We start from the raw sequence: 14,003 nt of genomic DNA on the forward strand, positions 1-14,003 counted from the left end.
AAAAGCTAGATTAATGGCTTAAAGCTCAGCAATCAGAAAACGAAGATCATGGCATCTGGTCCCATCACTTCATGGGAAATAGATGGGGAAACAGTAGAAACAGTGTCAGACTTTATTTTGGGGGGCTCCAAAATCACTGCAGATGGTGATGGCAGCCATGAAATTAAAAGACACTTACTCCTTGGAAGGAAAGTTATGACCAACCTAGACAGCATATTCAAAAGCAGAGACATTACTTTGCCGACTAAGGTCTGTCTAGTCGAGGCTATGGTTTTTCCTGTGGTCATGTATGGATGTGAGAGTTGGACTGTGAAGAAAGCTGAGCGCCGAAGAATTGATGCTTTTGAACTGCGGTGTTGGAGAAGACTCTCGAGAGTCCCTTGGACTGCAAGGAGATCCAACCAGTCCATTCTGAAGGAGATCAGCCCTGGGTGTTCTTTGGAGGGAATGATGCTAAAGCTGAAACTCCAGTACTTTGGCCACCTGATGCACAGAGTTGACTCATTGGAAAAGACTCTGATGATGGGAGGGATTGGCGGCAGGAGGAGAAGGGGACAACCGAGGATGAGATGGCTGGATGGCATCACCGACTCGATGGACGTGAGTTTGAGTGAACTCCGGGAGTTGGTGTGCTGCGATTCATGGGGTCGCAAAGAATCGGACACGACTGAGCGACTGAACTGAACTGAATATTACATAAAGAAGAGGTGGGTTTTGACAGAACGTAATTTTAAATAATGAATATGTCAACTTCAGGGCTTCCCGGTCTCAATGGCAAAGAGCCCGCTTGCTAATGCAGGTGATGCAGCTTTGATCACTGGTTCGGAAGATGCCCTGGAGGAGGAAATGGTAACCCACCCCAGTCTTCTTGGCTGGGAAATCCCATGGACAGAGGAGCCTGCTGGGCTACCGTCCATGGGGTCGCAAAGGAGTCGGACACAACTGAGCAACTAAGCAACACCACAATCAACTTCATCTCATACTCCTGAGGAATTTTTTGTGGCTGATGCATATACACTGAGTTCATGACACAAGCAATTTTTTTTATTACAGTCTTTCTATAAACTTTCCTTCATTCCCAATCTCTATTCTCTCTCCCTTTCTTGCAGTGAAACTTTCAGAGTTACCTCCGTTCAGTCTCCATATCCAGACATCCACACACGTCAACCCCTATCTGGTATCTCTTCCTACTACTCCACTATGACTCATTGCCAAGGTCCTCTCGACTACCACATCATTTTAAGCTCATATTCTGTCCTCAACCTACAGGATCTCAGTGGTATTCAGCACTAGGGACCACACCTGCTTTCTGGAAACATGCTCTCACCTTATATTCAATGACAATGTGCTCACTGCTTACCTATTTAATTCTATTCTATTTACAGTCTTTGCCCTCTAATCTATATGTAAAGATTATATATATATATATGACTATAAGTGTTCAGCTCAATCTCTTGAAGCATGTAACTTCATTTTCTACGACTGCTGGTCCTTACATGTACAAGTACCATGCATTTCTTCTTTTAGTTCCATGTTCATGTATCCAGTCACCTCTTAGACATTGCCATTTGGAGGCTTCTCAAGCATCTCACGTTCAACACTATCTAACACTGGGCTCTTTCAGTTCCTTCCCTGGCTGCTCTTATAATTCTTTCTTGGTCAAAGGCAAGACCATCTTCTTAGATCCAGAGACAAGAGGACCGAGCACCATCCTTGATCTATCTACTCCCTCCCTCACCCATAGTCATAAAACTGAGAAATCCTACTCACTTTAATCTCTTAACTTCTCTCCAATTTCACTTATGTATTTTTCTTTTTCTGGTACTGTTATTTGAAAGTCCAGCCTACCATCAGGTTATACACAGCCCTGAAACTGGCTCTTCTCTGGGCATTCATAATTACTAACGTCCCCACTACAGCCAGAATGTTCTTCTTAAAAGTTGAATCTGAGAATGTAATGCCATGATACTGCTTAAAAATATCCGTTCAATGTCTGGCTCTACTAAGGGAAGGTTCTCTTTCATTCAAGTGTATCATCAGCATTCAATATGTTTGTTCAATGATAAGAGAGTAAAAAATTGAGCTTACGAAGAGAACCAAGAGAGCTTTGATTATAAACATATTTCCCATTGACATGGAAGTAAGGACTTCTGCAAATATAAGACATTGCTTAATTTAAAAGCTTATAATTAACACAGCCAGAGTTTATAAATAATGTCATAATCTGTATACTTAATGCAAGAAATTATTTCCTGGGATAGACCACACTAAATTATCCAGCTCAGCCCTCTGAGAATCACACATGAAAGGGCAGAGAAAGAATAGGTCTCTATAACCTGATCTGTTATTCATGTATTTTCTAAGTGTCTATTAGGTGCCAGGTAGGATGGGCTACCCAGTAGAGGAAGGCGGGAGTTAAAGTCCCTGGTAATGAGGAGTCATGGCAGAATACAGCCGATGCCAGAAACACGTAAGATGAGGGGGTGTGACAAGAACGGTGGACTCCAACACAGCCAAGAAACTAATAATAAAGCATATATGGGCACGGGACTTTTGAATGTTTTGAAGGCAGGTAGAATTAATCTGGAAAGAAATACTTTCTCTGAAAGTATTTCAAGGGAAAATAATAGACTGATGAAGACTAATCTGGCGTAAAGTAATTGGCACAGTTACCTTGACTTGTGAGAGGTTACAGAGGCCTCAGATTGGGCAGAGGCTTGGGTGGTTGTGATCAGAAACGGACAAGATAACTTGCCAACACTAGATCTACCAGATTGTATAGGTTGGGAGACAGGAAAAAGGCATGAGGACTGAAAAAAAAAAGATGCCAAGGAAGATGCCCTGGAGAAGGACATGGCAACCCACTCCAATATTCTTCTTGCCTGGGAAAACCCATGGGCAGCAGAGCCTGGAGGGTTATGGTTCATGGGCTTGCAAAAGAGTCGAATACAACTTAGATCTCAGCAACAAGGGGCCTCCCAACCTATAAGATGCCTGTGCCAGTAAGGGAAATAACAAAGCTAGTAGGAAGTTGTGGAGTTCGGGGTCCTGAACACATGAATAATGCTAAATTCCTGACCTGCTGAGGAAGAGATGCCCATAAGACATCCAGGCAGGGCAGCGGATGGGCTTGTGAGCTTGAGCTTCTCAATGGGCTTGAGAAGAGAACCAGGAGAGTTTGGTCGGGCTTTCAATATTCCTACTAAATTATGTTTAATTATCACATGACAAAACCATAACCCATAAACCTTATCTACAAAGCATCCCCAAATCTTTCATATATTGTTTGACTACTTGTATGAATCTTAACATTTCACTTGCAGATAACATTCATTTTTAGCATCCCATTACTACTTAATCAATTAACAATTGTTTTCCATACAAAGTTATTAAAGGTTGATTCTGTCCTTGCTTTTGCATCTCAGCTGCTTTTTGTGTCCTAAACTCAATGCTGAAAATTCCAATCGGACTACAGAAGAAACAAGTCTAACTAATGACGCCTCCTTTTCGGGCGAATTATTTCATTTTGAGATTCTATAGAAAAGAGCAACAATAAAGTACTGGTTCCACTTTTGAATAAATAAGGGGTTATTTTGCTGCTGAAAGTTTTCATTCAAATGACTGATCAGATCTCACGTGTCTGTTTAAAAATGTCTGACTTAGGTCATTACAAAATGACAGACTGTGATAAACTGGATGGTAGTTGGGAGTGAGACAATGAGGCATTGTTTACACAGAAGATTGAGTAACTGGTTTAACAAAAGAGGGTCTTGGATATCTATTGTATGTACAACTCAGAGATTTACTGGAGCTTTTATAATTTCTGCAAGGTTCTTTTTCAGCCAGCTTCATTAACTTGAAGTAAATCAAATCATGCAGAAATCTGGCTCAGTGAGAAAGCAACCCAGGAAGACAGAATATGAAGAAAACAGACACAGGATGGTAAGGTTTAGAATTTTTGGCATTTTTCATAAACATTTTGTTTGAAGATTATTAAATTACAACCCAGAGAGAGAGAGAGAGAGAAAAAAAAAAAGACAGTAAAACTCACTATTGAATCAGATCATTTTACTTCAATTTTTCTTTACAATACATATATTTATAGATATATCCATATAAAACTGCACAAAGTATGTGTCAACAAAATATAGTCTTTACAACTTAAATATCATTGGAACAGAAAGATATTTGCATTCATTTTATATATGCACAAAAACTGGGATATTTACTTGGAGGAGGTTACAGCGAAATGGTAAAGTGTATACTCAAAAAGACTTTGGGGATTGTACCTTTCTAGGAATGGGGTTCTGAGTTATATGTTTTTATTATGTATAGCTTATTTTGCTTAGGAACAAAAGATCCACGTGGATTGCTACACCATTTTTACTTTCCTAAAAGTGCAGGCAAGTGAAGGGATTATGACATTCAGACAAGCAGCCGCATTCATTGGTCCCCTGCTCCTCTGTCTATCTTTCTGAATACTCTCAGAATTCACTCATTCACCCCCCCTCCTCTTTCTCAAGCTATACTACTGAGATTACATTTGGGAAATAAGCAAAAAGTAACGTCAGAAGAAGCGGTTATTTGAAGCACCCAAATATGTTCACTGACTCCTTCACATTTTGGGCGAATGATCTCTCAGAACACTCTAGAGCATCCATTGCCAGCAATGGACCAGGAGGCAGGCTGGCATCCAGCACTAAGCAGCTTACTGAAATTTTACATCTAGGTCTTCAGTTGTTATGGCTGAAAGATCCCCAAAGAACTGGGATGATCCAGGTAATAATTTTAAAAAAATTTATTTATAATATACATTATTTGGGTAGATGGTGGCTATCAAGGACTTGTTAACTCAGAGGGGGAAAAAAAAAAGCAATCGTCTGAAAGGAGGGTGGGGGTGCCAGCGAACGTAACTGAATCTTGATGTGAAACTGTTAGAGATGTGAAAACAAGTTCAAAGTCATGCTCGCATCCAAGTGGCACCCTGCTGTTCTCAAGGAGGGTGCTGAGACCCCCTGGAAGCTTGCTTTAGTCTCCCGTTGGAAGAAGGGATGTTAGTCTTTTATAGTCTCTGGAGTGTTTCCTTTCGCGGCGCTGACTCCAGATGCAAAGTCGATTACCCCTGCATACGAATGTGCCCGTGGGCACGTGCATCTATGCCATGAAGACAGGGAGGGTAAAGACAGGGCTCCACATGGCACGCGTTTCAGAAAAACACCACGGCTACTACCGAACGACAGAGAACACCAGTCCCATCAGTCCAACACGCCATCGGCTGCTGGCGTCCAGAGTCCGTGTGTGTCCTAGAGCGCGTGGCGCTTCTTCCGAACAGGGCTCTGGCTACTGCCCGGCTTCAACTCCGCGTACTGCACCTGTGAAAACAGACGTGACGCTGGCGGCTAGGTAACCCTAGCTCACCACAGCGTGCTAATGGCTCCCCGAGGACACAGCCCGGCAAAGGAAGGAAGGTTCAAAGGTAATGAATCATTTTCTAAACACAGGAACATGGAGGGATTAATTGCAGGAAGGATTTGAAGAGTCATGCATCATTTCTTGAAACCAAAATATTAAAAGCAGATTTTTCCTATGAGATGCATGGGTTTCTACCTGCTCTCGGGGCACTGCTAGATTTCAGTTGTGTGTGTGCCCGTGTTCGACCAGGAAAGAGCTTGATAACGGCCCCTTGGGAATGTTTATCTTAGTATATGATACAGCAACTTACTACGAATTATTCATTTAAAAGTATCTAAAATCTTGGGGAGAAAAAACCTCTGCCAATTATATTCATTTCTTTTGCCAGAGAGGGAAAGAATGTTGAAATGGATACCCCCTAGACTAATAAAGATTTCTCTTAAAAATGGATTTCATTTACAGTATAATGGCTAAAACATCTGTGACAAACACGAGCACGTGGGGAGTCCCCAGTGGCAAACTGCCTATTGTGTTATTAGCAAGTGTTCTTGGAGATACTCGCAGATCTCACTAGCTTCCTGGGCACTTCCCTTGAATGCTCTTTTGTTGCATCCTCAGTCTTCATGCCAATGCCAACTGGATGACCTTGCTGAGGGCTGGTCCCCAAACTGAGCACAGACAGTCCTTAGGGGGTGCTTGCTGGGAATTTCCTTTCTTCAAGGATGCAGGCACAAACCGCACATTGTGACTCAAGTGATGGTGCGTTGCAATCACAATGCTTTGGTGTGTGGGCTCGGATAGGCTGACTGTGGAATGGCTTTGTGTAAAGTATTGTATCACAGACCACATGTGCTCACTATTTTGAGTATTTGTGCCAAATTCCCCAAGGACATCCTACCCCATCACACAAGCTGAGCTACACTTGGTGGAAAGCAGATACGCGAAAAAGGCATGCTTTCCTTACAGCTGTTTTGTAAAGGTCCCCCAGGGGATGATATGCCTGTCAATCTTCAAGGCACAACAAACAGGGGCCAAGTTACTATTTCACAATCCTGTAATGCAATGTTAACCAGTAAATTCATATTAATATATTTTAATACATAATTATATCATTAAAAGAAGGTTAAAGGGAAAAAAAAAAGCAACACAGAGTCTATTTTAATCTCTAGAACTTAGAGTAAAAGGGAAAGAAACTCTCCAAGGCCGGTCAACCCTACATTTCTGCACTCCACCCAGAGGTGCTGGGGAATGAATTACAGTACAGCGGCCTGAGGAGAGAACTGATGTTTGATTAGGGATTCTCTCACATCATAACAGATCGCGGCTTTGATCATCCTGATGGTATTTCATGCCACTGTTTCCCCAGCTACCTATTCTCTGACCTCTGTTCTCCACTAGAGAGATCTTTACCTGTGTCTGCCGTCCCCGCCTCTGGGTTCACACCAGCCTGATGCCTGAAGAGGCTGCTCTACAGACTTTCTGGTGCTGTTGCCTTGCTTAATCTCTTCGTAGCCACAGAAACGGGACACTGCTGGACTAAGGGACCATTACCCGTGAGTAATGCTTCTGATTAACCTCAAATTATCGCAAGCCGTCTCTGCCTTTATGTGTACTGGAGTAGGTGGGAGCTCTGTCCTCAGCATCTCTTAGGTCTTCAGACAGAAGGGGAGAGGGGGGAGGCCTGGGAGATAATCGGGGCAAACACGGATCAAAAGAATAATCCTCTTGTCTCCTACTTCCTGGAGAATGCCTGCCATCCGGAAGAGGAGGAAAATGGGCAAGCCTCCCCTGGCTCTGGGTTTCCTGTGTCCCCACTTGCTGAGCCCATCTGACCCTCTTTGGGGAGGCAAACAGTCAGAAAAAGGACAAACCTCCCCGCACTGCAGCCTCGCAGTGTGAGTTCCAGATCATTCTTAAGTAGCTCTTTTTCAGGATAATTGTCCCCTATCATCTCATGCTTTGGACAAAGGTTTTGCTGGCCAGCTCTCTGCCAGCCAGGCCTCCTGAAGGATTTTCTGATTCGTTATCTCAGTGACTCACACAAGCACAGCCCCCTCCTCCTCTGGCTCGGGAGCAGGGTGGGCAGGCCACAGTTTGGGGTTGGGGCCCCGGTTGGTGGTGGCTGTTGATTACGTACCTTTTGAACATCAGATGGTACCCTGGAGAGGAAGTCCAGAAGCTCATTATTGTCAATGGCATAGGGGTTTCGAAGCTTCTTAGTGAATTTGTTTATGCCTGGAAAACAGACATATCAGGAGATCTCTTTGTCTGTTGATCTCTCTCCATTTGTCTACCCATCTTTAAAAAGTCACCCGACTGGGGGAGGAGAAGCATTCACAAGTAAAAATTAGTGTGAAAATAATCACTGGATCTCAAGTCATGCACCCGCTGCTGTCATGTGGAATCATTCAGAAATGTCTTTTCTTGGAGGGAGAAAGGGGGGATCGTTGGAGAGGGGCTGTGCCTTCTTCAGCTGTGAAAATCCCATTACAGGCCCAGCAGCAGGGCGGCAGAAACACACACTAAAACTGTGGAGCTCATTGGTTTTTTTGGACAACGCTGATTAACAGCCTCCTCGCCTAGGAAAACGAATGTCCCAGATGGAAAAAGGCCTTCATTAGCCCAAACAAGTCTCTGCTTGGGAGCTGAGGACCAGAGGCAGCAGTGGGAGCTGGAGGGTGGGAGTTGTTTTTTTTTGTTGTTGTTAAAAAGAACCCGCAAGAAATCTATCTCCCCCCTTCCAACTCATTTTCACAGGTTTTCCTTCTCTCGCTGCAGAACAGAACTTGACATGTTGGTCGTACTTTGATGCTGCAGAAAACTGTGAAAAGTTATTATTGGAAAATTATCTTACTCTGGTTGCTAGCTTAATTTATGGACCACAGTGCTGGTGTGTGGGTTTGGCTAGGCCATGGAGTCGTGCTGATTCAGGACAACGGTAATTAGAAAGGGGTAAGATGTTTAAATCACTGACTCAATGGACATGAGTTTGAGTAAACTCCAGGAGTTGGTGATGGACACAGGGAGGCCTGGCATGCTGCAGTCCATGGGGTCACAAAGAGTCGGACACAACTGAGCGACTGAACTGAAATGTTTAAGCTGTCCTTGGTGGGGGCACGCGGGCGTGTCCAGGACGAGCTCTGCCCAGAGCTCCCTCCCCAGAGGGAGGCACCTCTCCACCAGCTTGGTTTCCTACTCTGCTGCTCAGAGCTCTTTCGGGGAGCAGGGGTGTGCCTATATAGCCAGAGCTCACAAACTGTGATCTTTTCACCAAGCGTCAATTGCATTTTGTGCTGTCTTTTAGAAGCAGAAAGACAAGGTGGCCGCCTGAAGTCTGGCTACAGAGTGCTTGCTATCAAGGACCATAACTAAGTCCTTGTCAACCCCCACAATGCCGAATGCTCACGGTGTGTTCTCCCACTGGTGCCTATGCCGAAGTCAAGGTAAGGTTTACCTATTCAACAGTCCACAACACAGAAAAGGTTTGATGTTTCTCTTCTTTCATTAAATATTACTTTGCTTTCATCTAGGAACTGGACTTTCTGCATGCCCTTATACCTGACACAATGCTGAAGTCCTGGTGGTTTCTTTAAGAGGGTCAGATTTACATCCACGTGGCAAATGGAAGCCAGACAGGTTCCTAAGTCAAGGGTGGCTTGTTGCCTGGGCCGGGGATGACTTCCTGTGAATAACCCCCTTTTTCTCAAGTCAAAGCCTCGCTGTGCCTTCCTTTTTTCTCTGCCCCCACAGCCGGCTCCAAGTTTCTAGCTAAAATTTCCCCCAGTGTTCCTTTAAAACGCTCTCCACTGTGTTATTCTAAAGACATTTAATTGTAGCATGGGCTTCTTGGCAAAAGAAAACAGACAAGGCAAAATGATGAAGGGAGACAAAGACGTATTGAGAAGAGATATATCTTCTATTGTTAATTATATATACTGTGAGCATCTGGAGTCTTTACAATGAACAGCCAGGCAGGGATAATATCACTGCTGATCAAAACACTGCATTCTTAGTCACTGAGAAGATTACAAACCTGCCCAGTAGCTCAAATGCACCAATAAGGGCAAAAGGAAGTCCATAAAGCACTCTGACAGTCTCTGTTTGAAAAACTTTGTTAGGCTGAAAATTATAAGGAATTCAGATTGCATGCTACAAAACCACACCTTATCTTTTTTAAGGTGTCACAGGCTCAAATGTCAGTAATTCTACCGTATTGTCTACTGTGTGAAAGCGAGTGCCAACATGGCAGCAGAGATCGCTTGGTCATCTCTGAAGGGCAACGGGGCAAGTAAGAAGGCTTGGGGACGGGCATAGCTGGGCCCCAGTCTGGTTTCACCATGGATTATTAGCTGCGTGGTTTCAGACAACTTACTTCATCTGTCTTAGATTTTTTTATATTAAATTTTGAATAACAGAGGCCTGCCTTACATAGTACCATGGGTTGAAAGGAGAATCACAAAGTGTTCCAAAATCTAGAATTTCCCCACAAGGAAGAGGGCTACCATCATTACTGTCTATGTCAATAAGCCAAGAAAACAAAGAAGGTGGTGACGGCAGAGTCTTCATACTGGCAGAATGTTATCACACACCCAGTTTGGAAGTTGTGTCTTTCTGCAGTAGCAGGTACCTTTAGATTTTTAAATCTAAACAATACAAATAGGGCATATATGATGTGAATTTTTCTTTTAGACAAAGAAAGAAAGTGGAATTTAAATACCAAGGGATTCACATTTGGGAAAGGCATTATCATTTAATGATCATAGACAGAATAGATCAATAGATTGGAAAGATCCCTCCAGTTTAAAAACAAAACAAAAAAAAAAACCCAAAACGGAGAATGAGAGATGAAGAACTACATGGCTGCTTTGCACATATGGTCAGTAGGGAATAACCTCTTCAAACTGAGTTAGATACAACACTGTATGAGTGACTGGCATGTAACCCTGACTGCAATATATCGGTGGGGGTGGGTGAGGTGGGCAGAGGGTCCTTGCTTGCTCCTGTGTCAAGCGTCTTACACGTAAGATATATTGTGCTATCAAATGGAGATACAAAGTTAAATAAGTCATAGTTTCTTTTAAGATGCTCAAAATCTGCTTGGGGTGTTCTTAATCTACTTGAGAAAACCAGAAGTGGCTCAGATCAGAACTGAAAAGCTATCTTTAGAGCATCTATGATGAAGAACAGAATGGAAAGAATATGGGAAACCTTCCAAAACATACAGAAAACCTATGTGGGATCTAATCCTCAAAGGTGCCTTGCCTTCTAGAAATACATGAAACAAATAAATTACCAAAATTCAGTGCTGAAAATCTACAGTTTCCTAGAGAAGATTCTAGATATTCTTCTAAAACGACTTTTAACTTAATTTTCAAAAATTATACTCCCAAATAAGAGGGGTGGCAGGCTCAAAAAAAAAATGCCATCTATGAGATCATAGGTATTAAACTTGCAGACTTATCCACTCAAAAACTATTTGCAAAGTACTCACCAATGATCTATTACCTTTGTGTAGCTTCACTAGGAATTACATGGTAAAGAGGACAGAAAGTATCTTGTCCTTTAAAACCTTACAGTGAAGTTGGTGAATCAAGGAATATTGCACATGGTCATCATGAAATTAGGCTATATTAAATCATAGGCTTATATTAAATAATTGTGCTACTTAAGAAATATTTATATAAAAATGTTATTTGGATGTAAAGAATATGGAAATATAGTGGAATATATATGTAACTCTAGAGGAACATAGAGTTAAATAATTTTGTTCCAAAAGATTAAAAACAGTGAACAAAAATTTTGAAGATTTTTATCTACTTATTTTAGGACTCAATGAAAATGAGTAAGTAACTTAGAATAAGAAAGTCTTTTTTTTTTAGTCCTTCAGCTGTGCATTTATAAAATGAATCATATTCAAAGAGCAAAAGGTCTTGCCTTGTATTAACTGGGCTGCAAAATAAATACAAACATGTATGTTATATAATATAGGTACATTCAACATATTTGTGATCACAATATACATGGATATAAAATATCCTTATTAAAAATATAATGTAATATCATAATATAGGCTTCCTTGGTGGTTCAGAGGTAAACAATCTGTCCGCCAATCCAGGAGACGCCAGCTTGATCCCTGGGTCGGGAAGATCCCCCGGAGAAGGGAGTGGTTACCCACTCCAGTATTCTTGCCTGGGAAATCCCATGGACAGAGGAGCCAGGCAGGCTACAGTCCATGGGGTTGCAAAAGAGTCAGACACACAACTTATGGACTAAGCAACAAAAATCATAATGTAAATGTATCATAAAAATATATCATAATGTAATATAATTTAATATCATCATATAATCATTTTCCCCTCAAACGTAATTTTTACTGTGTACCTTGGGTAAATTTACCATAATGTGCTTAAATCACTTCTCTATTATTGAACATTTTTGATTATTTTAAATTAATTTACTACTATAAACAGTTTGGCAATGAACATAATTTTTTTTCATTTCCATCCTGAAAAGAATAAAGAAATAGTCCTCTGAGCCTTAATAAGATTAAAGGGAACAATAGAAATTCAAACATATAAAGTTTCCTTCTACATGCTAAATTCTCTGCCAAGAATATGGTCATGTAAGAGACGTGCAAAGGAAAGCCCTGGGTCTGTGCTAGCTAATAACTAACTTGTCCTACAAAGTAATAAGTCCTGATAGGAAGGCAGAATATATTCCATGATAGTACAGCAGGTTTTAGATAATGAGAAGAGGCAAGAGATAATGTGATGGTCAAGGCTTTTGACTGCGTTATCTATGGTAAACTCATCAGTAAACTATAAACCTCTGTCTAGAATCCAAAACTAACGAATGAGACAATATAAAGCTCAAAGGATTACTTTCAGTCCAGGAGAGCATCATAAACTCGATGCTATTTCATAATTTCATTCATAAGCTGAACAATAAATAGAACAATGTCTCATTAAGTGGATGCAAAAAGTTGACTTTGAAAGCTGTCAAGAACTTGGAGGATAAAACTAGAGGTCAAAGGGATTAGGAGTAAATTGAAAGAGGGATTGGAATCCTGAATTGGACACTCTAAAGAAGAAATACAGTATAGTTTTCTTTGTCTAAGGTGAGGTGCAGGAAAGCATTCTCTTCCAGAAGGATGAAGAAATAATGGGCAATGGTGTTTACCAAGCTGACCACGCTATTGTCTTACATCATCTTAAAAATGAGGAAAACACTGGCCAAATGACTGTAATTTTGGATCAAATTCTCATTAGGGACAGATCATAAAGAGTTTCAAGATCTGTGTTTTAAATGTGGAGAGTAAATGGACTGAGAAACTAGTGCAAAAAAAAAAAAGCAAGAAAGAATGAGATTATTCAGTCTATACAGATAACACTCAGTATACGAGTATTCAGGAAAATGCTTCTTATAAAACACATATTCCTTCTTAATCAATGGGCCCTTGAAAAGCTCCATGTCCTCTTTCCTAAGGGTCAAATATGGGCCAATGTGCTAAAAGTGAAAAACACAACAGAGGAATAAAAACTAAGCATGGGTATGAGAACTTCCTCAAATAGTGAGCACTACTGAGTATTAAAATGGACCCCTGAAGAGGAACTTAGAAAAGCTTTTCCTTTTCATGGGCTTGTTACAAAGAAGAGAAACTTTATGTGATAGAATTTTCACTTCCTGGACAAAACAGAATGAATGGATTATGCTCTATTTCTGAAATGTTATGAGTTATTCTATTTTTCCTATGATTTTTCCCATTTCTGCATGTCCAGGTTTGGCCTTTCTCATCAGCAGGATTCTACCTTTGTGGATTCTCTTTGGAAATGGTCTACAATTAATGGTCTTAGAAATATTTTATAGCTCCCCTTCACCCTGGCATTTGCAGGCTTTCAGCTTTTGCTTAAAGAGGAATGCATCTCAACACACATATGTGTAGCTTCCCTGAATCTCTTGAAACCTGCAGATCCCTATAGATGCCTATGGTCAAGAACTGAGTAGTCGTCACAGGAGCCAAGCCATGGAAAACCAGAAGTGAGAGATTCTTCCAGAAGAGGGGTGACTGCTTAGTTAATTAACTGTAGCACACTCTCCTTATGTTAACCCAGTGCCCACCCAGCAACAGACACAAATATTCACAAAGCTTCTTGTAATTTTTCCAATTGTTAGCTTGAGTAGTAAGTCAAGTCCTGAAATTTATTTCCAGTGTGCCACTTTTGTTTCTAAAAATTTTTGTTTCTTTAAAAAGCAGCTGAACTCTATATAGGCTTACCATTTCCCCTGGTAAATAATAGCTTTCCCTTTCCTATCAGGCATTGGTTAGGTGGCCACTGTGTGCCCCTCCCTTTCACCTCTCTGCTTCTGGTTTTAAGTATTGGGTTAAGTTATTTTTCTTCCTTCCAGGGGAGATGACATGTCAGGAGCAGCCTAGTAGTGGCTAGATATACTTTTATACAACATACAGGGCAAGGTGTTTGCTCACTATTTGAATAACAGCATTTCCTGAAAGTTACTGGGCCACAACAGTATATTATTCAGGAGTATTTATGACTCTGAAAGCCCAAAGGGAAATTGCACGCACAATCACA

General features: G+C 41.3%; 1 protein-coding gene across 13 annotated transcripts in view; it reads right to left on the minus strand.

The window, feature by feature from the left end:
* Window positions 1–4,783: 4,783 nt before the first annotated feature.
* MCTP2 (multiple C2 and transmembrane domain containing 2) overlaps window positions 4,784–14,003 on the minus strand; it is a 270,449-nt gene continuing 261,229 nt past the window's right edge. For all 13 annotated transcript variants that reach the window (XR_011250196.1, XR_011250197.1, XR_011250198.1 and 10 more), the window contains 2 exons: window positions 7,550–7,647; window positions 4,784–5,372 (listed from right to left, as the gene is read on the minus strand). Coding sequence is in view for 10 of the 13 variants with exons in the window: in XM_069558923.1 (XP_069415024.1) it covers window positions 5,304–5,372; window positions 7,550–7,647 (167 nt within the window). In the remaining 3 variants the exon portion in view is untranslated. The remainder of the gene's footprint in view (window positions 5,373–7,549; window positions 7,648–14,003) is intronic.

The sequence above is a fragment of the Ovis canadensis genome, chromosome 18, assembly GCF_042477335.2.
Source record: "Ovis canadensis isolate MfBH-ARS-UI-01 breed Bighorn chromosome 18, ARS-UI_OviCan_v2, whole genome shotgun sequence".
NCBI classification, from domain to species: domain Eukaryota; kingdom Metazoa; phylum Chordata; class Mammalia; order Artiodactyla; family Bovidae; genus Ovis; species Ovis canadensis.